This window comes from Colias croceus, chromosome 16 (genome assembly GCF_905220415.1).
Source record: "Colias croceus chromosome 16, ilColCroc2.1".
Taxonomy (NCBI): Eukaryota; Metazoa; Arthropoda; class Insecta; order Lepidoptera; family Pieridae; genus Colias; species Colias croceus.
Genome location: NC_059552.1, coordinates 1062399 through 1089206, shown reverse-complemented (window position 1 = coordinate 1089206; position 26808 = coordinate 1062399). Strand labels below are relative to the sequence as shown.

The 26808-nt window shown below is 34.1% G+C and overlaps 1 protein-coding gene and 1 non-coding gene across 5 annotated transcripts in view; both read left to right on the top strand.

The window, feature by feature from the left end:
• The first annotated feature begins 141 nt into the window (after positions 1 to 141).
• The window catches only part of LOC123698395 (solute carrier family 12 member 2), a 37971-nt gene continuing 11304 nt past the window's right edge, over positions 142 to 26808 (top strand). For 3 of the 4 annotated variants that reach the window (XM_045645005.1, XM_045645004.1, XM_045645003.1), the window contains exons 1-11: positions 142 to 760; positions 11197 to 11297; positions 13215 to 13329; positions 18226 to 18385; positions 20600 to 20695; positions 21366 to 21535; positions 22645 to 22837; positions 23212 to 23351; positions 24219 to 24392; positions 25398 to 25505; positions 26288 to 26411. In XM_045645005.1, the coding sequence (XP_045500961.1) occupies positions 386 to 760; positions 11197 to 11297; positions 13215 to 13329; positions 18226 to 18385; positions 20600 to 20695; positions 21366 to 21535; positions 22645 to 22837; positions 23212 to 23351; positions 24219 to 24392; positions 25398 to 25505; positions 26288 to 26411 (1756 nt within the window). In that variant the 5' untranslated portion in view covers positions 142 to 385. Of the gene's footprint in view, positions 761 to 11196; positions 11298 to 13214; positions 13330 to 18225; positions 18386 to 20599; positions 20696 to 21365; positions 21536 to 22644; positions 22838 to 23211; positions 23352 to 24218; positions 24393 to 25397; positions 25506 to 26287; positions 26412 to 26808 lie in introns of those variants that run through there. The other variant, XM_045645006.1, reaches the window with a different exon arrangement.
• On the top strand, positions 21970 to 22041 carry Trnad-guc. Its single transcript has one exon. It is a non-coding gene; the product is annotated as a tRNA-Asp (tRNA).

Here is a 26808-nt window from a genome sequence, read left to right as displayed (position 1 = left end):
ACTTCATTGCTCAATTTATGGTTAGTCTGTGGCTTAACGTCGTCGCTATTGGCAGATCACTGTACCTATCGCGTTATTTGCGCGTGTTTGTTCCGCGTTGTTTGAATTTTGTCATGCTTTGGAAAGGGATTTTTCATTTTATCCAATTTATTTTTTTTTAGTTATGAATATTGCACTTTTTCATAACTTTTTTTGTAATTAGTATTTTCATTATGTTGAATTTTATGTATTAGTAAAATAACATTCGACGTTCGACGATCGTGTAATAGGAAACCGTGATTGCAAAATCGGAAGTTACTAAAGCTCGGAAAATAAACTACAAATGAATTTTCTGTATTAAACGCGATTTCAGTTTGAGTGTATCAATTTGGGATCAAAGCTTAAAATGGGATCGCAACAGAAAGATATAGAATTGAGCCCCGTGAGAGTGGAAATGGATCCAAATAAGCAAACGCCGGCGAACCAAAGTGGTCAAGCTAACGACGAAGAAGATATTATTATTGGACGTTTTAGGAAGATAAGCTCGGCGAAATCGATGGCTGCAACAAATGGGAATATCCAGTATACTACTGATTTGCCTAAGCCGGACGTTGACGTGGAGTCCGGGCTACATTTCAGGGCTAAAGAAGAGGGTGATAAATTACTGAATAAAGCGAATCATGGGGAGATTATGCGAAAATCGGCCTTGACGAAAAGTAGCTTCCGTGACATTGAGAAACCCTCAAGATTTAAAGACCAACCATCTGCTACTAGATTTCAGGTTAGCTGAGTTTTTATATTTTAATAATTATTTATTATACTAAGTAGAATATTATGCATAATGTTCATATTATATAAATTAACTCTGCCATTATGTACCCAGGTAAAGTAAAAAATTAATTATAATATAGAGAGTAGTTAGTTTGATGGTGAAGAATATTTTTGGTATCAGACGAGATTGTCAGCTTATTATTAAATAATTGCTACTTGTATTAATAAATAGCACCAAAAAACGTATTATGTCTATTTACTTTTTATTTATTTAAATTACTCAAGACTTAGTGACATAGAGCTCTATAATATGTAGTATGTCTCTACCAACATTGGTTTATGAGTAAAGTCATCTACTTTTATAATATTCGTAATAATCAGGTTTTACAGCCTAGTATTGGACCTTAAGTAAGATTTAGTTTGTTGAAGTGTACAAGAATAATTACTCTATAAAAGGATACCTGAGTTCTGTAGAGTAGCTCGCTATTCAGTAACAGCATATAGTTCATAGAATGAAACAATGATGTTGTTATACTGGTACCAATTTAAGGTACATACTAGGAACTGCTTCTATTATCTAGTAGGAAGATTCAAATTATATTCAAGTTTAAAAAAGCTCAGTCACACTTAAAAAAAAAATAATGGGATGTACTTTTAGTATTATGTAAATCTAGATTATTCATTATTAGACATTTACCTACTTAATTTTTTGGTTTTCATTGATCCTATTGCCATACTTTTGCAATTAAATCTAAAACTAAAGAGCTTTGATTACTTTCTCCATTTAATTGGATAGCTGTATTTAATTTTAAAATAATAATTATTTTTTTTTAATTTTAATATTAAGCAAGTCAATTGCCTCATAATTCTAATGCACAAATCTTTGTTCTATCATATTTCCATGTTCATACAATGTAAACCAATATGTATTAGGAAATAATAAGATGAAATAAAGTAGTTAGAAAGTAGAGGCATATAACTTAAAGGAACTCTATCTTTTTTATTTCACTATTTCCACTTCCACTATTTCAATAATTCAAAATAGCTTTTATTTGAAGAAATATCCATATAATACTTTGTGGTTCCATAAATAACCAGTTGTTACTTGTTAGTAAAATAGAGATTTGCGAAAATTATACAATGTGGTTTTGTAAAATTTGCTTATTATGATTTCTGACACATGGTATAAACAAAACTTCTCTCTTTTAATAAATATTTCTCTTTAAACTTTTCGGCGGTTCGCTTGGTTATTTTCAAAGATGGTATAAACAAAATAAGTTTTAAATAATAAACAAATGAAATAAAATGGACCCAATTAAGTCAAGGACATAATATAGTAATGGGCGGCTCACCCTTTGCCACTTCTTTCGTAAATAATAAAACCGGCCAAGTGCACGAGACTCGCGCACCAAGGGCTCCGAAAAAAACAATTTTTTATTATATTGTAACTTTAAATGTATGCTTTTAGCAATATTTCTGTGCTATAAGACGATGCTTTTTACCAAATTTCAAGACTCGGGAAGTACCCTGTAGGTTTGGATTCCCTTGCGTTTAACGAAATTTGTGAAAACGGCATAAACGACAGCGTCTTTCACAGCTTTAAGGGACCGTAGACTTTAATATTCAACAAATTTCAGCTTGATAACTTCACGCGTTCGTTCTATGCCGTATCAGAATTCGCGAAGGCTTCAATATATTTTATAGGTTGTAAAATTATACAATTTTTTTACTCATCATACGTTCATAATAATGTACCTAAGGTATATTTCGTTTACTGGTCATAAACGTTTTATTCATAGAACGTTGTCATAGTGTCCTTGTAACGTTTGCAAGAAGTCACTGATCCTTGTAAAACAGGTATGGAAAGCTCAATGCGAGAGATAAATGATTCCATAGATGTGTGGAAAGAGTTATATTAATTCTAAATTCTAATATTGTACATGCGAAAGTATGTCTTACGCTTTTACGGCTAAGTCAGGAATGAAAATAGTCAAAAATCCAGGATCAGACATAGGCTACTTTAAAGACAAATATTAAATAGGGGATTGACCTTTTTGTCTTTGAAATCGCTGGTCAGAACTAGTTTTTAAATTAGGCATATTATTATTTTCCTTCAGTTGCATTGACGCAATGTGAGTGGCTTGTAAAATATGCAAATAGGAGTGCTACAACGCATAGGCCACCTAATATAATTAAATAAAGCACAAATAACAATGACTTCATGCGACGGCCATTTTACCTGAACAGATAAGCTGATAACACGCAAGTTCCTGAACAATTAAAAGCCCTGAGCCTTTGTTGGAGTTATCACTGATCTAACAAATGCTATTTAATGTAATATATGACTCATAGTGCATATTGAATTCAAGGATTATTTAAAACAATTAGATTTATGGCTATTATGTTTTAGCAATATAATCAGTTGGCATTCATGGAAGGCTTAATCCATTCATAGTAAAGACGCCTTTGTAAATTGTCTCTATATTTTATCAATTCGTTATATCTTTTGAAATATTTATGCGTCCTAAGAGTACTTTGTTGATCGACTCATGCGATATTATAATTCTGGAATACACTGAAATTGCTTCCCAAAATTACTTGCTCTGGCTGTTATCGCCCGTTGGGTATTGTCACAACTTAGAGGTCGAGAGTCTCGATGTGGTCTCGCCCTTTTACAAAAGCTTGTCAACTTGCCGGCAATACAAAATCAGTAAAAGAATCAGATGTGAAACGTGGTTACTGGATAAACGAAAACTCATACTCATAGATGAAATGCGTTTTCGAATTGTAACTAACTAGTTATTCATGTTTTCATGACAAAATGGACAGAATTCCTAATACATAATTCTTCAAACATATACAATAACTAGATTTCCGCCCGCGGCTTCGCCCGCGTTTGCAAAGGAAAACCCGCATAGTTCCCGTTCCCGTGGGATTTCCGGGATAAAAACTATCCTATGTGTTAATCCAAGTTACCCTCTATATGTGTGCTAAATTTCATTGTAATCGGTTCACTTGTTTTTACGTGAAAGAGTAACAAACATCCATACATCCATACAAACTTTATTTGGAGACCAGAATTATTATTAGTAGGATAATAATTCTGGTCTCTCACATAACCCATGGATGAAAGTATAGTAAATGTAATGAGAAATATTATTAGTCACATTTACATAATACGTCGCGCGAAATATTTATTTTGCATAATTTCCTATCTATCCTATCTAACGAATAAATGACAAGTTTTAATAAATAGGAAAGCGTAGTTTAGCAAATAATTTTAGTGATTTCCCGTCTTTTAAAATCGCATTCATGTTTTAATTATCGCGCCAAAAAAGACTGGAACCAAACTTACAATAAGTGCTGATTTACACAGGGTCAGTAGACAAGTCAGTCGCGGCGCCGAAATTGGCGCCGCGACTGACAACTGTTTACATGAAGTAAGTAGTAGTGGTGCGTTTCTCACGGTGACCACACGTTTGTGAAGTCAGTGGGATAAATGAATTCACGAAAACAACTGAAACGACGATTTCATTATTTGTTTTTTTTTTAATTAAAATTTTTTCAATTTTGCTGTTGAATAAGTTAATAGAAATTGTAGAAAATGAGATAACTAAAAATAAAAGACAATGGGTAAGAAAATGGATTTAGGGATTTAATATCCCAAAGGCACTCGTTTTTGCCATATAATTGCACCAATTTTAAGGTTTCGTCTTCGCTTACGGGTCATTTTTATCGCAAGCGAAAAAAACGTGGTCACTCTACAACGCAGCGGCAGTGACTAACCACGCACTGACTTGTCTGTTTACACGGGGTTTATTTGGCTGACGCAGGGGTGCGCGGGTGGCGGGGGGCGCCAACTGACTTTAAAATATTCGTGTCCGAATATTCAACTCAGCGCTGAGTTCAAGCCTCTGTACTGACTTCAAATCTGTTTACACAGGGTTTTTTTCGGGTCAGCACTGATTTGCCTCGAATTTGTAGTCAGTTACTGACCCTGTGTAAATCAGCACTAAACTACATCATTGTAAGTTTAGTTCCAGTCTTTTTTGTTCGCATAAGCTAACGACACTGTCGTCACATTGAATTTGATATTTCTCAATGCGTGGGTTTCATTCAATGTATAATGTAGGAGACTAATTAACGAGACTTCAATGTTATGATTTTAATTTTATAATTCTATTGTACATAAAAACTGGAAAATCTCTATCGGCTATCGCTATACTGAGTTCCGGATAAAAACCGGCCAAGTGCGAGTCGGACACGCGTGGTGAGCATTATTGATTCTAACTTAAAAATAAGGTTTCATAAAGATTATATAAGCATCTAGATAATAATTTCCAGCTTGCTTTTTATAACGTATAAGTCAATTAATGGAATAAGCGAGGGGAATTAAAATAATTGTTACATCGAATAACTAATTGATAATTGCTTCGCCGTACGAAATACCATGCCTTATCATAGCTATAAGGAAAACAAATAATAGAATGCACCTATGTTGGTCAGCCATAAATCATAATATGGTCAATTGGATAAGTGCCGCTTCCCATAGCCTCGCGAGCGTCTTGGGCAGGTGAAGGGGCCTTAAATTGGACAAGTGATCTCGCCTTTTTGAAGTTATGTCTTGGCTTAGAAGGTTTTTAAGGTTGCCTTGCCACTATTTTATATTTCATATTGAAGTTCTTCTTGCTTTAGACAGCTTTTAAGATTGCTTTATACCGCGTGTTTAATTAAGGTAAGATTCAAAATTTTAGATACTTTTTATGGTTTTTAATGATTGTTGATTTGGGCTTCAGAGCGATTAACGTTTTGTGATCTAGGTATATAATGGAAATTTAATTCAAATTTAAACAATTAAAATGAGAATGAAATAAAATCTACAGTACATAGGTATTATTAAATATAATAAAATTCATTATAAATATGTAACAGTAACAAATTTGTTCTATTGCGATAACATTTCGTTTAAAATACATAATATTTTATCAGCTAGTTATTGTAGAGTTGCAAATACGAGTCTGCGTCGAATTGAACATATTTTATCGTAGTTTAATATGTTTGAAATAGTTTATGCATAAGTTATAATAATAAATAGTAACATTACTAATAAATAAATTATAAATGCTAATAAATTTAGTATTTACCTATTAGGAAGATTCCATTGAATAAACTTGTTCATTTGCATGTTTTATGGCATCTACTGCATAATTCATATTTTTATATCATTCACTAATATCTTACTATGTTTTGCGTTAGCTTTTATTATTAAACCATTTTATTCTAAGTTATTTCTTTCCCACTTGATTATTAACTATTGTACCGATATTGATATTTATTACAAAGATTGGCAAACTGTCTACCAAATATACCATTTTACTTCGAATTAAATTCATTTTTTTTAATTACATTCAAACAATTTAATGAAAAAACCACCATAACTTATTCACCATGAAAACGATAATATGTTTTTATGTGTTACTATCTAAAAAATAACTCTATCGTTATTCTAGAAAATATATAACGTTTAAAACCTTCAATCTCAAAAAAGCCAAAAAAGACCGATTAATTGTTACGATGGAATCTTGGTCTTACGTGAAAAATTGTTCCTTTTATCATTTATCAGAATATTTCTGATTCATATTGTAAATATGAAAAATGAAAGATCTTATTTATTTGAGAATGCTAGCAAGCTACTAAAAGAACAAATTAATTTAGCAGCTGTAAACGGTAAAAAAATGAATATAGGTACATACAGAATCGATGACGCGGTTCAACATTACTTGGGAACAATGGTACTGTTGTTCTGTGAAACGTCGATGAACCGGAAATGGAAAACTATAAAAATGTTGTGACGAATAAAACACCGTCACTGCAGTTAAATGTTTCAGCGTCATTCTCATAAAAATGCATCTTGTCTCTAACCGAACTTGTCTCTGAACAGAACTTGTCTCTGAACAAAACTCGGTGTCATCTGTATGATGTTCTCTATCCTAGCTAGGAAGATTTTTCGCTCCCGAAACACTCTGCGATCATAAAATCATGGTCGCCGTTTCCAAGATTCACATTAGTTATATAGGTATATGAAAAAAGAATGAACACATTTATTGCTAAAATGCAATGTGACAAGAATTGCTTGACTTATGGGTATTATTATGGGATTGCGTTAATAACGTGAGGTGATGAGAGAGCAGGAGGCAATAAAACTAATCAAACCACGGTGCCAGAGCCTCTCCAAATAGTAAATAAGTGTTAGAAAATGCTCAAAATCGTCTCACGTAATTTGTGAACGCCCCCTCACCTATCGAATGGCCTCCACTCGATCGAAAGTCATTTCGCAGTGCAACTATGGATTAGTAAGGTTATGATCACAAGTTCCAACCACAGAACATAACCCATATTGGAACCACTTAACCATAATATGAAAATAACCACTCCAGAATGGTATAAGTGGGCGAGTCTAATTTTAGTACGTCTAAATATATCTCCACGATGACTGTCGTCAGACTGAATGGGCTTTACTTTACTCTGATTCAAATGCTACTTTCATTATTTATGTATCCGAACGAGATATGTTTTATGAGTGCATTCATCTATTTATTTCTTTAGTACATTCTGAGCAATTGCTTGATGAATTTTACGCATCAGAGGTGATAAATTAAAGTTTTGTCAAAAGTGGCGATGGTATTTGGTATTGATAATTAAGGTTATTTTGGAACTGCAGCATAGTTTTAGATGTGTTTTTGTTAGCTATCTCTATCAGCACAGATCCTAAAGGAATGAATGAATGAATCCTAATGAAATGAAGAACTTGAGAATGACATTTCGCTTCTACTTGGGAATTTTGCTGAATTAGCTCACTTATCTAATATTTATTTTGCAGATACTATACGCATTTTAGCTATCATATTGCAATTGTTTCTATACACTAAGCTTTAAAAGGCACGTGTAATATTTTATGCCAGGCATTAATTTTTTCACAGTGGATTAACCGTCAGGGCCAGACGGGCTCTAAATAATTTCCTTTGCGATCAATCGAATAGGGGAAGATGTTGTTAAGCATGATAATTTGCGTTCATTGATGGACGTTGGTCTCTAATTTGTCGGTGAACTTCATAGAGATTTTAATTTTGTTTTCCGTTTCAATGATCGTGTACCTTTGATCTAGGTTATTTTATGGCGTGTCACATGTTTCCTGGGTTATAAAAATAACAATTATTACTTTAGGAGGGATTAGGATTACTTACCTCACACCACCATCATCGATAAAGAAAAAAAACTCGCATTAATAAATTCGACAATTTTTGTCATACTTTCATTGAAAGAAACACAGTATAATACATTGCCTTCTTTTGAAGCCCTTCGAGAGATTTCTAAGGCCCCTCGTATCCCGTTATGAAAGGTGGCGAACGTACTGTATGTAATCATTTATTAGCTTTTAATATCGATTTGGTCACGCTTCGTGATGTGACTAAAGATTAAGATGATTCATCATTCATTTTTTTATAGGCCGTAGTGGCTGTAGTTTCATTTATATTGGCTATAGATTTATAGTAACTGTTTATGTTTATTATGAAATTAATATAACGACGGGTGCTAAAGAACATAGTCTTAATAAAAAGTAGTAAAATTAATGTCTTATGTATAATGTTTCTCAAAATGTACATAATTAATTAAGCGCTAAAAGGAAAATGCTTGGTTCTTGGAAATTACATTTGGCACAGATAAAATTTTAATGAAATAAATTCAAATGTATCAAATTACCATAAAATCCATTCACAACCAGGATGAGCTGTTGAATAAAGTATGTAAATTAAAATAAAATATGAACCATTTATGTAAAGATAAGCCTTCATTGTGTGTTTATCACCTATTTAACTGAATTTACTACGCTTATGAACGTAGTATGTATTTTAAAATAATATGTCCCTAGGCATTTTTTAAACACGTTAGCGATACGTGACCGGAACGATTTTGGAATTCGTGCGGAGTGTTTTAACAGTTTTTATTTATATGTCATGTGTATGGTGCGTGGGGACGCGCTAATGTTGACGTAGTTAGTGAAGGATTTTTGTTACCAATAAATATAGGTATATCACCATGGTTGTCATATATATCCTTAATTATGTAAGTATATAAATAAATTATGAAAAATAGGTCTATGTAACATTTATTTAATAGACCTCTTATCAGTGGACATATTGTAAACCCAGCATCCTATTAAAGTATGCCCAGATACTACACTAAAAAACTTTCAGCACATAGGACATAACTTATATTATTGGAACTCAATAACGGATATTTTTTACGCACTAAACAATTTTTTTTTCATGCTCTGTAAACACACCTGCCGATAATGGCCGTTTCCCCTAACGCTAAAAGGTGTCGTTCTTGTATGATTTCTGTAACATAAGTATATGGACAGGTAAGTAATTGGGCAGATGCGGTAAAAGCAACAAGCCACCTTTCAATTGTTTGGGCATGTTATACTCTTGGGGATATCTTTCGTTGCGGTACTTTTTATAGTAGCACTATTATTATCTCGGTACTGATCTTTCGCAAACTGTAAGTGGAGCCGAAGCTATTAATGTTTACAATACGAATAAAATGATACAAAAACCGGCCAAGTGCGAGTCGGGCTCGCGCACAAAGGGTTCCGTAGCAGCAAATATAATAAACTTATTTGATCTATCTTATAAGGTTCAGCCATCGTTTTCAGTGTAAGCACAATAACTTAACCAAAATTACAGTTAAATCAACCTATCTCAAAAACTATAAGAGATACTTTGATCAAACCAAAAATCGTTGAAAGAGTTAATTAGCATGCATCACCTCTATTTTTTTTAGAATTTTATACCCCGTAGTTATAAAAATAGAGGGGGGGGGACATACTTTTTACGACTTTGAGAGCTGATATCTCAAAAACCGTTCACTTTAAGAAAAATGTTTTTTAGAAAACTTTATATCATTTTAAAAGACCTTTCCATTGATACCCCACACGGGTATGTACATCGAAAAAAAAAATTTCATCCCTCAGTTACATGTATGGGGGGCCCCACCCCCAATTCTTTTTTTTACTATTTAGTGTCATATTTTTGTAGCGGTTCATACAACACATATTCCCATCAAATTTCATCACTGTAGTACTTATAGTTTCCGAGTAAATCGGCTGTGACAGACGGACAGACGGACAGACGGACAGACGGACATGACGAAACTATAAGGGTTCCGTTTTTGCCATTTTGGCTACGGAACCCTAAAAACTGGTAATACGACGCCAGCCGGCTATACCTGTGTTTATTATAGAAATACCTTCAAGGGCATTATTATTACCTGTGGGAGTAGTAACTACAGATGAAATATGATAACATTTGCAGTATTTCTGTAAGAGCATAATATATAATGTATTGGTACATCTTTAGTGAACGGCCGCGGCGACCTTAAAATATGTTAGTTCAATGACCAGATGTGGATTTGGTTTATGTTACGGCCTTGGTCTGATTTGTTTTGGGAACACTATCTAACTATACACTTTATTATCTTGTTTCGCACGAAACTGGGCGCCGATTCTGTGAACTTGAACCCCTAAGTATAGGTTTATACATAATTGGTATACGTATATACAGGAATATTATTTCTGCAAATAATAGTTAATGCAGCTGGAATAAAAGATGCAATCTTTTTTACGCCTCTATTTTTCTGTGTATTATCACCCCTGAGAATTCGTTCTCAATGGGAATACGATGTCATTTATAAAAGAAAAGTCGCAGATGTTACATTGCTAATAATAGTAAAAATCTTAAAAACATTTATTTATTTCTTCTTACCTATACCAAAAGCTTACCTCTATATGCCGAATTTGCAGTTGACGTGATTCTGCAAATAGTACCTACACCCTTATTTGAGTTGTGTCGAGATTAAAATGTTTTTCGATTGGGCAAACTCGGGCCAAGATTAATTGAACAAAACCATTCTAGATATTTTTTTTTATTCTAGGGAAGCGCCTGACCACAATCTCGCCTGATGGAAAGCTAAGATATGGTCTAAGATGGTACGCGCTTCCCATATAGTAGGTACCGGTTCACTCTTCGCTTGAAGAGTCATTATTACTAAACTATAAAGGGATTAGATTTAATTGGCATTTTTGTTACTTATGTTCTGTTTGTTGAAGTTAAAACTTAGGTACTTACATATAAAAATATTCCACCTCAACAACGGTACATTACCAGCGAGTCATGTAGGCTGTTCAATGGAAACCTGCGGGTAAAAACTGCGGGGCGAAAACAAGTTATGTAAAGTTGCAATGAAGTTATTGACCTATGGTTATGAAGGTTACTCAAAATTCAAAACTGTTGTTAAATTTTTCCACGCTTTTATGACCACCCATTTTTTTGGATTTGAATCACGAAGTTGTTAAGATATCATATTAACTTTGGTATTTTTGTTTAGATGGAGGCAAAACAAGAGGAGGGTTCTGAATCTGACGGATCTGGTATGGACAGCGACGATCCTCTCACGACTACTGATACTAAATATGGAAAAAGTTTCAGGTAATCTACATTATAGGTAGTTAATTTTTATATAGATTTTCATGCAATAAGTGTATTGATATATTTCGTGTTATGGGCTTATGGGGAAAGTGTTTATAATTTTTGGACACTGCATCTACATAATTATTTATTAGCATGTCCTTTTCTTTAAATTATAGGTACTAGGTACATAGTACTTATTGCAAAAGTTATCATAGAGATACCGTTAACGTGGAAAATTAATGACTTAGATTTGTTTTTGCCGTTAGATTTTGATATCGAATGTTTGTTTACTTAAGTTTATTTATCAATATCGTATAGGTCATGTAGTTAGATCAATCTATTAATAAAATCCGGTATTCATATTACAAAAAAAAAAAAAAAAATTACGTTTAACTCACAAGAAGTGAATAATATCACATCACTTTTGTAGTGAAATTAAATTCTATCCCTAAAATTGAGGAAAATTTGAGAACAATGTGACGATGTTTTCTCAATTGTTAAATAATTAATCGTTAGCATTGAAGTTATTGATTATGTTCGTACACGTGTGTGACGGCATAATTGAATAAGCGGGTCCACACAGAGCGAGCAGCCTCGCGCAATTGACATTTCGTTTTTATAAGACCACGAGAAAAAAAACATTTCATTTTCAAAAAGCAAAACTTTTATTTTCAATCTAGTTACAATTGAAAGAAAAAATTTAATCCGACACACAGAAAATAAAAGAGTACTATATGTATAAAAATCTAAATGATATGCAACAACCAAAAACAAAATATAAATAACAATTGAAAAAGAATAAGAAATGTACGCTATATGTGGAGGAAGTGGAAGCTGCTCGATTTATGTGGACATGGCTCGGCCCGCGGCCGAGGAGAACATATTATTTGCTAATGTTTTCAACGACCTAGCCAAGTACACACAGATGACAGATTCGAGCTGCTTTTGCTGCAATTGCTTCGTGAGGCTGCTCGCGTGTAGACCCGCCTAATGGGAACTGCGATCAAATACATAATGAATGAGTACGGTGGGCTTTCGATGACATACTTTTATAGGTACTTAATCTACGTCATCCTATTAAAATTTGTTATTTATGAACGTGATAATAGATGTCGGTGTGAAGAAATGATGATGTGTTGATAAATCTTTTTCTCAATTGTTACTTATATTCAAGTGTTTTGAATAAATGGGTGGAAAAGTTTTGCCGGTCTAGGTACCAGCCCGTATTTTGGAATATTAAATTATCTCGTTCATTCAAACATTTATATCTGCGACGTTAATAATTATGGCTGGCCGATGGATGAATGAATATTGACATGCCATGATTTCGTGAGATTGAGTAACCCTCAGGCCTCAACTTATACATATAAAATGAGCAGTTAGGGTGGTCACGAATAAAATAGATGCTACTAAAGTTATACCCGAAATACGATACAATTATCACAGTCATGTCAGGTCAATATATCGTGTAATGCGAACTCATGATTTGTTCAGAAATCCTTGAATTTTGATGAAATAGTCTAAACTTTATTGTCTAAAGTGTAAACACTAAAGGATGACCGATTTCGTGGTGCCCAGGAGGTGCTCTATATTGATCACGTGCAAGGAACATGAATATGTATTAAAATAAATCACCAAGTGTGTTGCGAAGCGTAACATTCAGATTTAATTTTAACGTTTTTGTTAAGTCACAAGTAAAGTGCGTATTCCCAGAAAACACGAAAAGTTTAATAGGACGTAAATACGTCTACTGGGAGAGCTAGTCAGTAGTAGCTTCACTTGTGTTTGTATGACTGACCGACTGTTTTAGGATAATACAACAATTTCATGAGGCTAAGCTTATTTTTATTTATTTATTTTTTTATTTCCTGATATTCCTGAGTTATTCCTGGGTTATACTATAACCTTAATATTACCAATTAATCTTATTCACAGGCATTTCACACGAGAAGCTCTTCCCCGTTTGGACAACTATAGAAATGTGCTGTCCCTGCACGCTGCGCCCCGACCGACGTTGGATGAGCTCCACAACGCTTCGCTGTCTAGGAAGGTCAGGGTCACTTCAATTTGGTAGGCAACGTGTCACAATGTTAGTTATCATACACCTTAAAAATGGCTGGACCGATTCTCATGAAATATTATGTGGCTATTGGGTGGATCTGAGAATCGGTTAATATCTATTTTATATACCTCTAAGTAATAGTAAAGCAGAACAACATCTGCCGGGACTATTTGTAATAATATAGGTTTACTATACAGGAGTTGCTTTTTAAATTTTTCATACTTATTACCTATTTAAGATGCAATTAGTTGGTTACGAATGTAGAGTAGAAGGTAAACTTGTTACAGGTATGGCTCAGGATTCTTGCTTGTTTTACGAAATTGTATACTATCGTACATTATAATTATTTATTATAGAATATATAATCAAAGTCTAAAAAATTTAAATTATAAAATCATCTTTGAATTTTTCCAACCGTACCTTTTAATTAACAATTTTATGACTAATATTAGCACCTGTAGCAAATATTTACCTGAATCTTTTATACTCTGGTACGTCACAAGTAATATAATATTGTCTATCGTCTATGATCACTACGAAACCCATAATTTGCAACGGATTTGCAATTGATAGATCGAAATATAAACCAGTTCTTGTAGGTACCATATGTTGTTTTAGCTCAGTTAAAGCATGCACCTATTGAGAAGTGTAAACGGTTAGGTGTTTAGAACACCTGAATCAATATGTACTTGTTATTGTCATTAATTACAGAATTTAAAAGCCTTTTACGATGTATAATATAGGTACCAGTTTAATCGTAGGTTTGGAAATGAATATTTATCGAAGACACTTTTTCATTGAGGATAAGTGCTGATTTACACAGGGTCAGTAACTGACTACAAATTCGAGGCAAATCAGTGCTGACCCGAAAAAAAACCCTGTGTAAACAGATTTGAAGTCAGTACAGAGGCTTGAAGTCTATGTAAACAGTTTAAAGAAGTCAGTACAGAGGCTTGAAGTCTATGTAAACAGTTTAAAGTCAGTCGCGGCGCCGAAATTCGGCGAATTTCGACTGACTTGTCTACTGACCCTGTGTAAATCAGCACTAATGGATTATTTAGCGTTGGTAGGTTTTACAGACTTGTTTTCTGTTTAACTTACGAAAAATGTAATTCAGTATGTTCAGTTCGATATAAGAATAATTATGCATCGGCTTTAATATGTGAATAGGTATAATAATAATTTCTATTATTGAAAATCTTGGCGACAATCGTAGGAAATATGGTATGCGTAAAAATACCGTGAAAATGCCTTTATGTACACTTTACAAGGCTGTATATTGTACAGTTAATTATAGACCATTACTAGAATTTAAACAATTTGTTTCACTTTGTATGCTCAGTGTTTGAAATAACAAATATACTTTACAGTTGTTCTAGTTTTAATGCTATTATCTGTGCTATCGTAATCTCAGATACACTAATATTGTCATAGATTGTTAGGAACTGTTTGTAGTCTATTTGCAATATTAGCAAATTTAAATTTGAATTTGATAAGAATACTTAGTACGTTAAAGTTATATATTAAGTTTACTAGTGGGCTCTTCCAATTTCGGAACGTCACGATTTTTTATGAAGGAATAGAAGTAGAAGAAAGAAATGCTATTTCGCAATATTATTTAATCTAACTACACATGTAAATTATCTATACATATAATAAATCTGTAGAAGGGTCAATTCTGTACATTGAAAATATTGAAAAAATAAATACCAGGGGGTGTTACTGGATCGATACCAAACCCAAATATGTGATTAAAAAAATTTTTGTCTGTCTGTCTGTCTGTTTGTCTGTCTGTCTGTCTGTCTGTCAGTATGTGAAGGCATCACGTGAAAACTACCGGTTCGATTTCGATGAAACTTGGTATAATTATACCTTATTATCCTGGGCGTAAAATAGGATACTTTTTATCCTGAAAAAATACGCAGAAAAAATTAATCTTAATTTTTCAGTTTTATCCATAGACGTTGTTCTGTAGAACCGCGAACACACGTTGCGTATTATTTATAGGCCTAGCCGTATTTGGGTCCAATAGATATTTATAAGATGTCATTGTCAGAGTTACTCAAAATGGAGAAATAAACCATCCACGCGAAGACCGACATCCGCGCGGACGGAGTCGCGGGCGGAAGCTAGTTATGAATAGTTTAAGAAAATCCGTCTCCAAATTTTGCGCAAGCCTAAATAATATTTGCTAGTACAACCGCCTCTATAAATAAATAGTAATGTTTAAGATATTACAATCCGTGACTAATTTAGCACAAGCCTACACAGCCTGCTATTACCACAAGTCCACAACCTCTAATAAGAATGTCAGAAACATAGCCTACGAAAGGTAGTTAAAATCCGGTTGCCAGTACGAGCAAGTCACGTGTATAATTTGATTAATCCAATAAATTTCCAGCATTACAATGATTCAATTATATGCACCGGAGCGATAAGATTGTTTAGGTAATGTGCGGCTTCGCTAACTGGGTTATCGGAAGTCAAGGTGAAGGGTAGTTACGCGTGTGCTTGCGTCTTGGGGTATTTTATTTTAGAATTAATTGCTTATGTAATTAATTTGTTAATAATGTTACAAATGTTCGTAATTTAAATAGTGTGCGTTTGTTTTTTATTTTAACTTCATTTTGTCATCCTTTACCGAATTTTGATGGTCGAAGATTTCAGATTTCTCGTCACATGTACCTAAACAGTCCATATCCAAAGAACCTATCTATCGTATTCGTCTATCTATTGAATATTTTAGGAAAAATAATTCATATCTATAATTGAACGCCCGCATCAAGTGTCAATTAAGTTATTAATCGAGTTAATATGAAATCATGATCACATTTCCATCGCCCAATTAGACATTGCCCTAGTTGTGTAGCGGTCAATTCAACGACTAAGGTTAACCGAGCTTCAGTCGACGTCTTGTTATATCAATGTCGTAATTAATCGATGATCGTCAATTAGGCACAATTGCAGGTACGCTTACGGTAGCACTGTAGTAACTGGTATAATCTGCAATAGTACAGTCAGTAGATGTAGGTAGAAAAGAGTCGCATAGATTGTTAGGCCTATACTTTTTCAGTATAGGATTTATGTTTTAGATACTAAAGATATAATGGCTGGCCGCTGGCCACGATGAATAGTAAAACTTTTTCGAAAAGATATATGAATGATTTTCTTTTGGAAGGAGTCTTTACAGATTCAATGCTTCTGGAGTTTTCTGAAATCGTGTCCGTGACTGTGATAAATCAGTCAGTCAACCAAGTGAACAAACTAACCGGACAGTTTACTAATTCTTTTATTAGTTTCAATTACCTCAATCCGTTTCTGCAAACGGATACTCGCGAAGTGCAGAAAAAGAAGCCCCACAGTTCAAGTTTACCTCTCAATTAGAGAAAATCTGATGAGCAAATTATTGCGCAGTATCGTCCTACTGCAGTAGATCTAAGTCAATTTTTATAATTAACCTGGTCACAGGTCGCCCTTTAGTTTGAAGTGCATTCCTTGATGAGGCAATTAATGCATATTAGCATTTTTATGGCCATGGCTCTATGATTTGTGACTTGTGAGTCAGAGTATACTGGAGTCATAAATCCTTAATTAAATAATTATTATCCTAAAATCCTCCTAGATATCTGTCCACTCTATACGTGTCAGGCTCAATCAAATTATCATTCTAATGCGTGCATTATTCTCTATGAATTTGAAGTGTTCAGACATTTTTAATAGATGATATCACATGCGGGACTTGAGAAAAATGCATCGATTCCAAGAATTGTTTCTCGTTAATGTATCTAGTTAGAATTCGTTTTATTCGACATAGGTATGCGATACTTGCAGTAATCACTGCGAAGAAATAAATAATAATAATTAATTGGATCTGTTGTAATCTAGTTAATGCGGTTTCGATATTGATCCGCAGAGAACTGCATAAAATTGGATGAATTGAAAATGAACGCTATTTCTTTGTAAATCTGCATCTTCGGCTAAAATTGACTATATCGATTTGGATGGTGGATATTAATAAGCTCAAAATTCTTACAGTAAAAAATATGCTCGTTAAACATATTTTTAGAACTGAAGAGCTGTAAATAAAATATGTGTTAGCTTTTAAAGAAGATTGAAAGTCAGACATTAAATTGGCCAAGTGCAGAGATACTGAGCTGGTTTATAGGCTACTTCCTATCTCTTGCAAGTATTTTAAAAATAGCTTGAATAAGATGTACGTAATAAGAGAAGACTAAATAAAGATTAAAGACGTTAAAAAAGGATGTACTACTTAAGTTGATAATGTGGATATAAAAATAGTATGACGATTGTGTAGGTAGGTATTATAATTTATATTTTATAATAAAATGGTCAGACTTGGATTCGGATTGTTTTTCATGTATAATTAACGTAACATCGCGTAATTTACAAAGTAACACTTATTATATTTATGTTATTTCTCCAAAATAAATAAAATAATTGCATGGAAGCGGAACAAATGGCCCTTCTGCCAACTCGCATTAGGCCAGCATTTGTGGATTACGGTCTGTTTCCTTACGGGAGGCCCGTGTCTCAGCAGTGGGAACATAATGGGCAGATGATGATGGGACAAATGTCCCGTTTCCATTCAATTCCAATAATTTTAACGAACTTTTTCAATATTAAAACAATACCTTAATAACATTTCACCATTAACGACATTTTTTAACCTCATAATAGTTCCTTTGTAAAGAAATGTTGAACTGGTACTCCTTATACAGGGTGTATTTCCGGGTTAATTCATCCATATATTTGGATAGCCCGCTAGGTCCTCTACCTCTCAGCTTCAGTACCTATATCACTACTTTTTGGGACACCATGTATAGTATCTTTGGCAAGCCCTTGTTGACGGCTGTATATTTCCAGCCAGGCCAGACCCTGGAGAAGGACATGGGTGTGATGGCGCCGCCGTCGCCCAACGTCAAGTTTGGATGGATCAAGGGCGTGCTGATGAGATGCCTGCTCAATATATGGGGGGTGATGCTGTTTCTGCGGCTGTCTTGGGTCGTGGGACAGGCGGGGATCGGTAAGTTTTTGTTGTGCTAGATTCTAGAAGTAAATATTGAATTATGTAGTTTTAAGACTTTTGCGGTTGATGTTGAAACTAAGGGGGTGGAAACGATAAAGGTAGATAGGTGGAAACCATAAAGGAGGATTCTATTCTATTCAAAAGTGATAGAAGAAAAAGAAAATTTCTAAGGTGAGGGGAAAGATTATTTTTTTTTGAGAATATAATCTAGGTGTACATACTTATGATAGTAAATAAAAAATAATTTCCAAAAAGGAAGAATTTTAAACATCATATAACGTTATACAGGGTTACTGGTAATTAGACCGGATCCTTTTAAGAGGTGGTAGGGGAGGTTATTTGCAACAATTAGACTGTATATTGTTATATCCGGAAATGGCTCATTTTTGAGATATAATTTTTTAAATATTTTTTTAAGAAAATCCAGTTTCACTACTTTAAAATTAAATTTAAGAAAAAAATTATGAATCGATTTTAATTTTCTTTACAGTTTTAGAGAAACCTTGTTATACCTCTTAATAATAAATAATAATAGCGTACTAATGTGGATCCATCTAGAAACTAGAGGCGGTTTCATATTTTTTTTTTAATAATTTTCGGAACTTGGTTTACAAAAACATTTATTTTCTCCAAAAAAACGCTGACAAATTTAGTCTGCGTTTTACTTAAAAAACATCTACAATTCTTCAGCTATCCAACGACGTAAAAAAATTGGCACTTTGTTGCACAGTTGCAGAAATAATGCGATAACAAAAGATTCAGGTAGAGACATTCCGAGAAAGGGTTATCTTTGTTGAATGCACCGTTTCACTCTCGCTTTTGTTTGTTGAACGAGCAATGAGAACCCAGTTTGCTCAGGCGCATCGTACTGTTCAGACGCTCTTTTCTACCCTCTATTACGATAAAACTTCGACCTTGATAACGTTATTGGACTTGTGTGATTTCTTTTTTCTGTGACTTGGCTTGTGAACTGGACTTTGTGATTGACTGCTTACCCGAAGACTTGGCTTGTACTACCTGATCATGGCTGCGGAGCCCCACGACCATCTACCTCGTCTTCGAGAATTCACAAACGAAGAGTATGCAGACATACTATTTTGCTATGGTTTTGCCAATGGCGTCGCTACTCATGCTCGAACGGAATATCAGTCTCGATTTCCACAGCGCCGTTTACCCCATAAGAGTGTGTATGAGGGAGTGTACCGGCGACTACGAGAAACTGGTCAAGTTCAAAGACGGCAAAGCGATGCTGGAAGACCTCGTGTTTACCAGTCAGAGGAAGAGGAACAGATAATTCACATGTTTGAGCTAGATCCGGAGACCTCTGGCATGTTTGTTGAGGTTATCAAGGTCGAAGTTTTATCGTAATAGAGGGTTGAAAAGAGCGTCTGAACAGTACGATGCGCCTGAGCAAACTGGGTTCTCATTGCTCGTTCAACAAACAAAAGCGAGAGCGAAACGGCGCATTCAACAAAGATAACCCTTTCTCGGAATGTCTCTACCTGAATCTTTTGTTATCGCATTATTTCTGCAACTGTGCAACAAAGTGCCAATTTTTTTACGTCGTTGGATAGCTGAAGAATTGTAGATGTTTTTTAAGTAAAACGCAGACTAAATTTGTCAGCGTTTTTTTGGAGAAAATAAATGTTTTTGTAAACCAAGTTCCGAAAATTATTAAAAAAATAATATGAAACCGCCTCTAGTTTCTAGATGGATCCACATTAGTACGCTATTATTATTTATTATTAAGAGGTATAACAAGGTTTCTCTAAAACTGTAAAGAAAATTAAAATCGATTCATAATTTTTTTTTTTATTTAATTTTAAAGTAGTGAAACTGGATTTTCTTAAAAAAATATTAAAAAAATTATATGTCAAAAATGCGCCATTTCCGGATATAACAATATACAGTCTAATTGTTGCAAATAACCTCCCCTACCACCTCTTAAAAGGATCCGGTCTAATTACCAGTAACCCTGTATAGAAACGACATGAAGGATAGTCTGGGCGTTTGAATGAAATAACAAAATGTGATAACTGATAACAAATAGCTAATTCATTGGTAATTCATGTGTTCGTTTCATTGAACTCATGCAAAAAATAATGAAGGTTAATGTGTCATACATAATTAAAAGTATTTTGTGTAGTTTTAGAACCTGTTTTAATTTGTAGTTTTGTGAAAAATTTATTTATAAGTATATTTCTTTCACAGGTCAAGCAATTCTTCTTATATTGACGACATCTGTAGTGACTACGATAACAGCGTTATCTATGTCTGCTATTAGTACTAATGGAGTCATAAAAGGAGGTAAGTTATTAATAATTATTATGTAACAAATTTGATATTGCTAGATTTAAAATTTAAATTATTTTTCAAATCTACATAAATTATAAACACTTTAAAACAGTTCTTCAGAATGTCCCATATTTTTTAATGTAGGATAACCGAAGGCTTCGTTTAGAAAAAAAAATAAAAATTTCTTTATTTTTTGTTTCAACCTCAAGTAACGTAAAAAAACATGACGAAATAATTGAGCACAATGGGTACGCACGACCAAAGTTGCTTCATTCCCTTCAAGTTTCATTTCCTTTACAAAGTCCTTTTATAAGGTTTCATCAACAGCTGTATATTTACCCAAATTTGTCATAGTTACAGTAAGTACCATACACGTGCCAATATAAGAAAAGGGCAGATCATATTTGAAACTAAGTATATTAAAAAAAATGTAACACACCAACTGTGTATGTACACTTTGCGTTGAGAGAAAAAATTCAAGGTCGCGTCATGGCAATACCGTCACGTCATGGAGTAAGGCGACGAATTCCGTATCTTTGAATCTTGCCAAAGAAGTTTCACTTCTGACACGTGTGATCGGTACACACGCTCTTTAAAAAAAAACATAACACCCGTATACATGTTCTGTACCTTTTTAATTATTTTTTAATTTAAAAAAAAAACATTTTTTTTTTATTTTCAGGCGGTACCTACTACATGATATCCCGATCGCTCGGGCCTGAGTTTGGCGGTTCCATAGGACTAATATTCTCTATGGCGAACGCGGTAGCGTGCGCTATGTATGTGGTCGGATTTGGGGAATCGCTTATAACACTTATTCCAGAATCAGCTTATATGGTCAGCAAGAGCTGGGTGAGTAATAAAAAAAGATTAAAAATGTTGAAAATAGAAAAAAAAGACGGGTTGCACTCCGGGAGTGCCGGCAGAAGTGAAATCTTGATTATTAACGTTCTATGTTTTATATTTTGGAATGGTATCCGTCTTACGCATGGAATATAACTTATAAGAGCTAAAAAAAATCCGTCTTACCCTTTTTCGATCAGGTCACGTGTCCTGACGCGAGTTTAAGATTTTATTATACCCAACGGCGCTAAAGAAGTTTTCACTTCAAAAATACTTATAATAAAATATTTTTGTTAATTGAGCAATAGTATTTTGCATTCCATTTATATTTATATTGCGTATTTAGTTAAAACTTTAGTGTGTAAATCAATTCTTTACCATATTATAAAATTAATTCTTTACCGTAGTCGAATATATTTGATAATTTCGCAGTTCCTCACAAGTCTTCGGTAGTATAGTGGTCAGTATCCCCGCCTGTCACGCGGGAGACCGGGGTTCGATTCCCCGCCGGAGAGAACACTTTTTTATTTTTATTTTTTTTTTTTTAATTATTTATCCAATATAATTTTTCGATAAATATCAGCGAAATAAGTTTAAATATTTTTTTAATAAAATTTTAAGTTGGAAATTTTACTTGTATTGTATCTTGCTTATTTGTACCATTGTATGAAAGACTTGAACAGAAATGATGCTTTTATATATTTTGTTTAACAAAATTAAACATTTTTTATTCGGATGTGGTTTGAAATTAACTTCAAAAATAAAAAAGTTAAGCAGTCATACAAACTTACACTTAACTTATATATTGTCTTCCGTCTGTCCTCCAAATACGTTAAAACATCATGATCTTATTTACATTCCTACTACTATTATAAAGGCGAATGTTTGTATGGATGTTTGTTACTCTTTCACGTAAAAACTACTGAACCGATTACAATGAAATTTAGCACACATATAGAGGGTAACTTGGATTAACACATAGGATAGTTTTTATCCCGGAAATCCCACGGGAACGGGAACTATGCGGGTTTTCCTTTGCATACGTGGGCGAAGCCGCGGGCGGAAATCTAGTTAATTAAAAAGTGACATAATTAAAAGTACATATATTATTTTTACAGGACCAAGCAATCTATGGCTGTATAACAATAGTCCTCCTAACTGGTATAGTGATAGTAGGACTAGAGTGGGAGGCGAAAGCTCAAATAGTGCTATTGTTCATACTGTTAGCGGCGATTGCAGATTTTTGTATAGGAGCCATTATAGGACCGACCAGCGATGATGAGATCGCGCAGGGATTCGTAGGGTTTAATAGTGAGTATAAAAAAGACCACAATAATAAAAAAAGAACCTATTTTTAATTGTGTTTGCCACTCTTGCTTTTTGTGTGAGCGGTTTAATGGCCAGGTAATCTTTATGTAGCAATAGAGATTGATTAAACGTGTATAAGGTCGAGCGTATCGATCGCATTATTTTTCTGAATACCGAATTCTTTATTATTTAAAACGACATCTGGTAAATGTTTTTAAATAATATTTTATACTAAATTAGTTGTGTAAATGAATTTTTAACCAGTTTCATATGTTTTATTTTATTTGTTGTAATTTTTCATAAATGTTCTAAAAACACATACCGTGTACAATATTCTATTGTTAATTATTGGCACTATATTTTCTCTCCTTTTTCAGTGACGGTCTTCCAAGAGAACTTAGGACCAGATTACCGATACTTTGAGGGAGTGGAACACAATTTCTTCTCAGTATTTTCAATATTCTTCCCGGCGGCCACTGGGATACTCGCGGGAGCTAACATTTCTGGTGATTTGAAGGTACTTTGAAATCATTTTATTTTGTCATAAATATTTATATAATGTAAAAACAAAATAAAATATTTTTTTTTTAAACTCGTATCGTTCTATTGTTCCATTTACTTATTAAAGTTTTACATTATTTTTGTTTCCACTTGATATAATAAGCATACCGTATTTTCATAAACACTTGTTCAATTACTGTATACTATTGTTATTATTATGTTGTCTGTGTTGTTTGCTTACTTTAGGTATTTTTCAACATATTTGAAATGTAATTTAATAATTTTACTTTCAAACATTGTTTGTTTTAAATCCAAACTACTTTTCTACTTATATAATAAACCTGAAAACAATGTAAATTATTAGTTACATAAATAAGACACTAAAAGTTTAACTTTCCATGCAATATTTCCATGGTTTTTTAATCAATTAATTATTATACACACTACTATCCCGAAATTCAATTCTTTACTTTTGAAGTGAAACTTCTCTAGGCGCGTTGGGAGTAAAATTTCAATGCCGCGTCATGGCAATACTATCACATCATGGAGTAAGATGATGATTTCGGCATCTTTGAATTTTGCCAAAGAAGTTTTACTTTGACACGTGTCCTCGGCACACACGCTCTTTTTTATTCTATATTATACACTAGCTTTCCGCCTGCGGCCTCGCCCACGTTTTCAAAGAAAATCCCGCATAGTTCCCGTTCCCGTGGTATTTCCGGGATAAAACCTAGCCTATGTTGCTCAGTGAAGATGCAGAAAGAATTTTTGACATCGTCCCAGTAGTTTATGCGTGTAAACCATACATACATACATAATTACAAACCTTTCCTCTTTATAATATTAGTATAGATATCAAATAAAACTACATTTCTCCTTTCAGGACCCACAAAAGTCGATACCCAAGGGAACACTGCTGGCCATACTGCTGACCACGATATCGTACGTGGGGATAGCGGTGGTGGCGGGCTGGTGCGTGGTGCGCGACGCGAGCGGGGTGGTGGGGAACGCCACGTGTGCGGGCTCGTGTGCGTACGGTCTGCAGCATAGCAACGATGTGAGTAGCGACAGCAGAAAACATGAGTTTTATAGAAGAAAGCTATTGCATAGCTTCTATCGCGGGCCTTGAGCGCGGGGACCGAATCGGGAAATTCCGTAACGAAAAAACCTCACGCTCCCCACTCCGACGGGCGGAGGTGTGGCTTGAAGGCATAGCATGCAATAGCTTTACCGCGGCAGTCCCCGAGTGCCACACGTCTTTTTTTTGGGTGGTAAGTAGGTAACTGTGAGCAGCGTCAGCATGAAAATATTAGTTAAAAATATCGTAAAGACGTGTGCGGGCGCGTGCGCGTACGGGCTGCAGCATAGTAATGATGTGAGTAGCTTCAGCAGATAAGAAATTTTTTTTTTGTTTTTTCTAGAATTTTTTATATTAGGTGGCAAGGAAAAGTGTGAGTAGCGTCAGCAGAGAAGGAACAAGTTTTATAGTAGTTTTTATTTTTAGGTGGTAAGTAGGTAATGATGTGAGTAACGTCAGTAAGGAAGAAAAAAATATTTTTTAGTGGGTTGGGGATTTTTTTTTATTAGTCGGCAAAGTGATGATTAGCAAGAGTATTTTGTATGCCTTTGGAGATATTAAACTTCACGATGTGTTATATGCACACTGCACAGGCTGTATGCAGACTGGCATAGTCAATGTTTTGTAAATGTGGGTACGGTCTGCAACTTAATAACGATGTGAATACCGTCCACTGTATGTGGACGGTATTCACATCGTTTAACTTAAAACAATCTAAGTTAAATATTTTGACGTGATAACGTTTTTAAAATCGTTTTAGTCGGGTGACATGTTCAGAAACTTGTGTCACACCAAAACCTCACGAGCGCGATCGCAGATATCACGAGAGAGAGAGCGTCTCATCTCATCATAAGACGTTATCACGTAAACATCTCGATCGTAAACCTACTTTACAAACAACCAATTTTTTAATTATATAGTTATATTTTACCAGTTATCTAATCATAGTTTAACTTGATAATTAAATACATTTTAAAATTGCAGGTAATCAGGCTAGTATCAGCGTGGGGTCCGCTGATCTACGGCGGGTGCTTCGCCGCCACGCTTTCTTCCGCGCTCGCTTCGCTCGTCTCCGCGCCTAAAGTTTTTCAGGTATTTATTTATTTATTTTATACTTTATTGCACACACTTAAGAAAGTACAAATACAGAAAGAACATTATTATTTACAATGTTATGAAGATGATTTTACTTTTATTTGGGATATAATTTAATATCTTTGATAAAATATTATAGCTTATATTCAAATGGACCAAAGAGTGAAATAATTAACATAAAAAATCACGGTGTTTTTTTTTACTCAATCATGAGTAACTTATTCTTATTCTTCTTTAATAAACCTTTTAGATAATCGTTTATGGGTACCTACGAGTACATCGTTTATAGTATACAGGGTTACTTGTAAAACACCAGCAACCTCGCGGGACAAGATAGCTAACATCATAAGTAACAACATTTGTTCTACGAATTTTGATAATTTGTTAGATTTTATTTTCATACAAAAATAAATATTAATTTAATTTTCCGTTTGAATATTATAAACTCTACGCGCATCACAAAAATTACGTAAACAAGAAGCGAACGAGAGGGGGAAGGGGGCGTCGCGTCGTCCATCCGATAATGAATAGAACATAGACTTACAAATTTTAGGAGAGTACAATTAAAGCTTAAAAAATCGTTTAAAAATAATTTATTGCGTTATGCCAAAAGACGTAGAATAAATGTTGTTACTTTTGATGTTAGCTATCTTGTCCTGCGAGGTTGCCGGTGTTTTACAAGTAACCCTGTATATGATTTATCATAAATTTATATTTTTCTTTGCTTGACGAGAGTTTCAAATAAATAACACATCCTTATTATGTGTAATTTATTTCAGGCGCTATGTCAAGACAAACTCTACCCGTATTTGGAAATCTTCGCGAAAGGCTACGGCAGCAACAACGAGCCGGTGCGCGGATATGCGCTCACCTTTATAATCGCTGTGGCTTTCATTTTGATGGGTGAGATTATTATTTATTTCTGTATGAGAAAAAAATAGCGCTTTATTTTTAAAATTGATTCTAATGAGTTACTGAGGTAGGTTGACTTTAAAGAGATGCTATTTTAGAACATGAAACTTTCGCAGTCCGCCATTTTTTTATTTCTACTCAACTACACAAGAAATATGATTCAGATGTCTGCGAAATACATCGTCATCCAATATAATGTAACTAGTTTCACAGAATTGCTTTCGAGTTTCGATAGTCCTCTTCCTAAAACCGGGAATTAAATTGATTACATAAACATTATAAATTTAAATTTATAAAGAATAGAAAAAATTCGATCACGAGGCGGGACTCGAACCCGCATCCTTCGCGCCATTCCGGGGCGGATGCCTAACCAACTCAGCCACTCGTG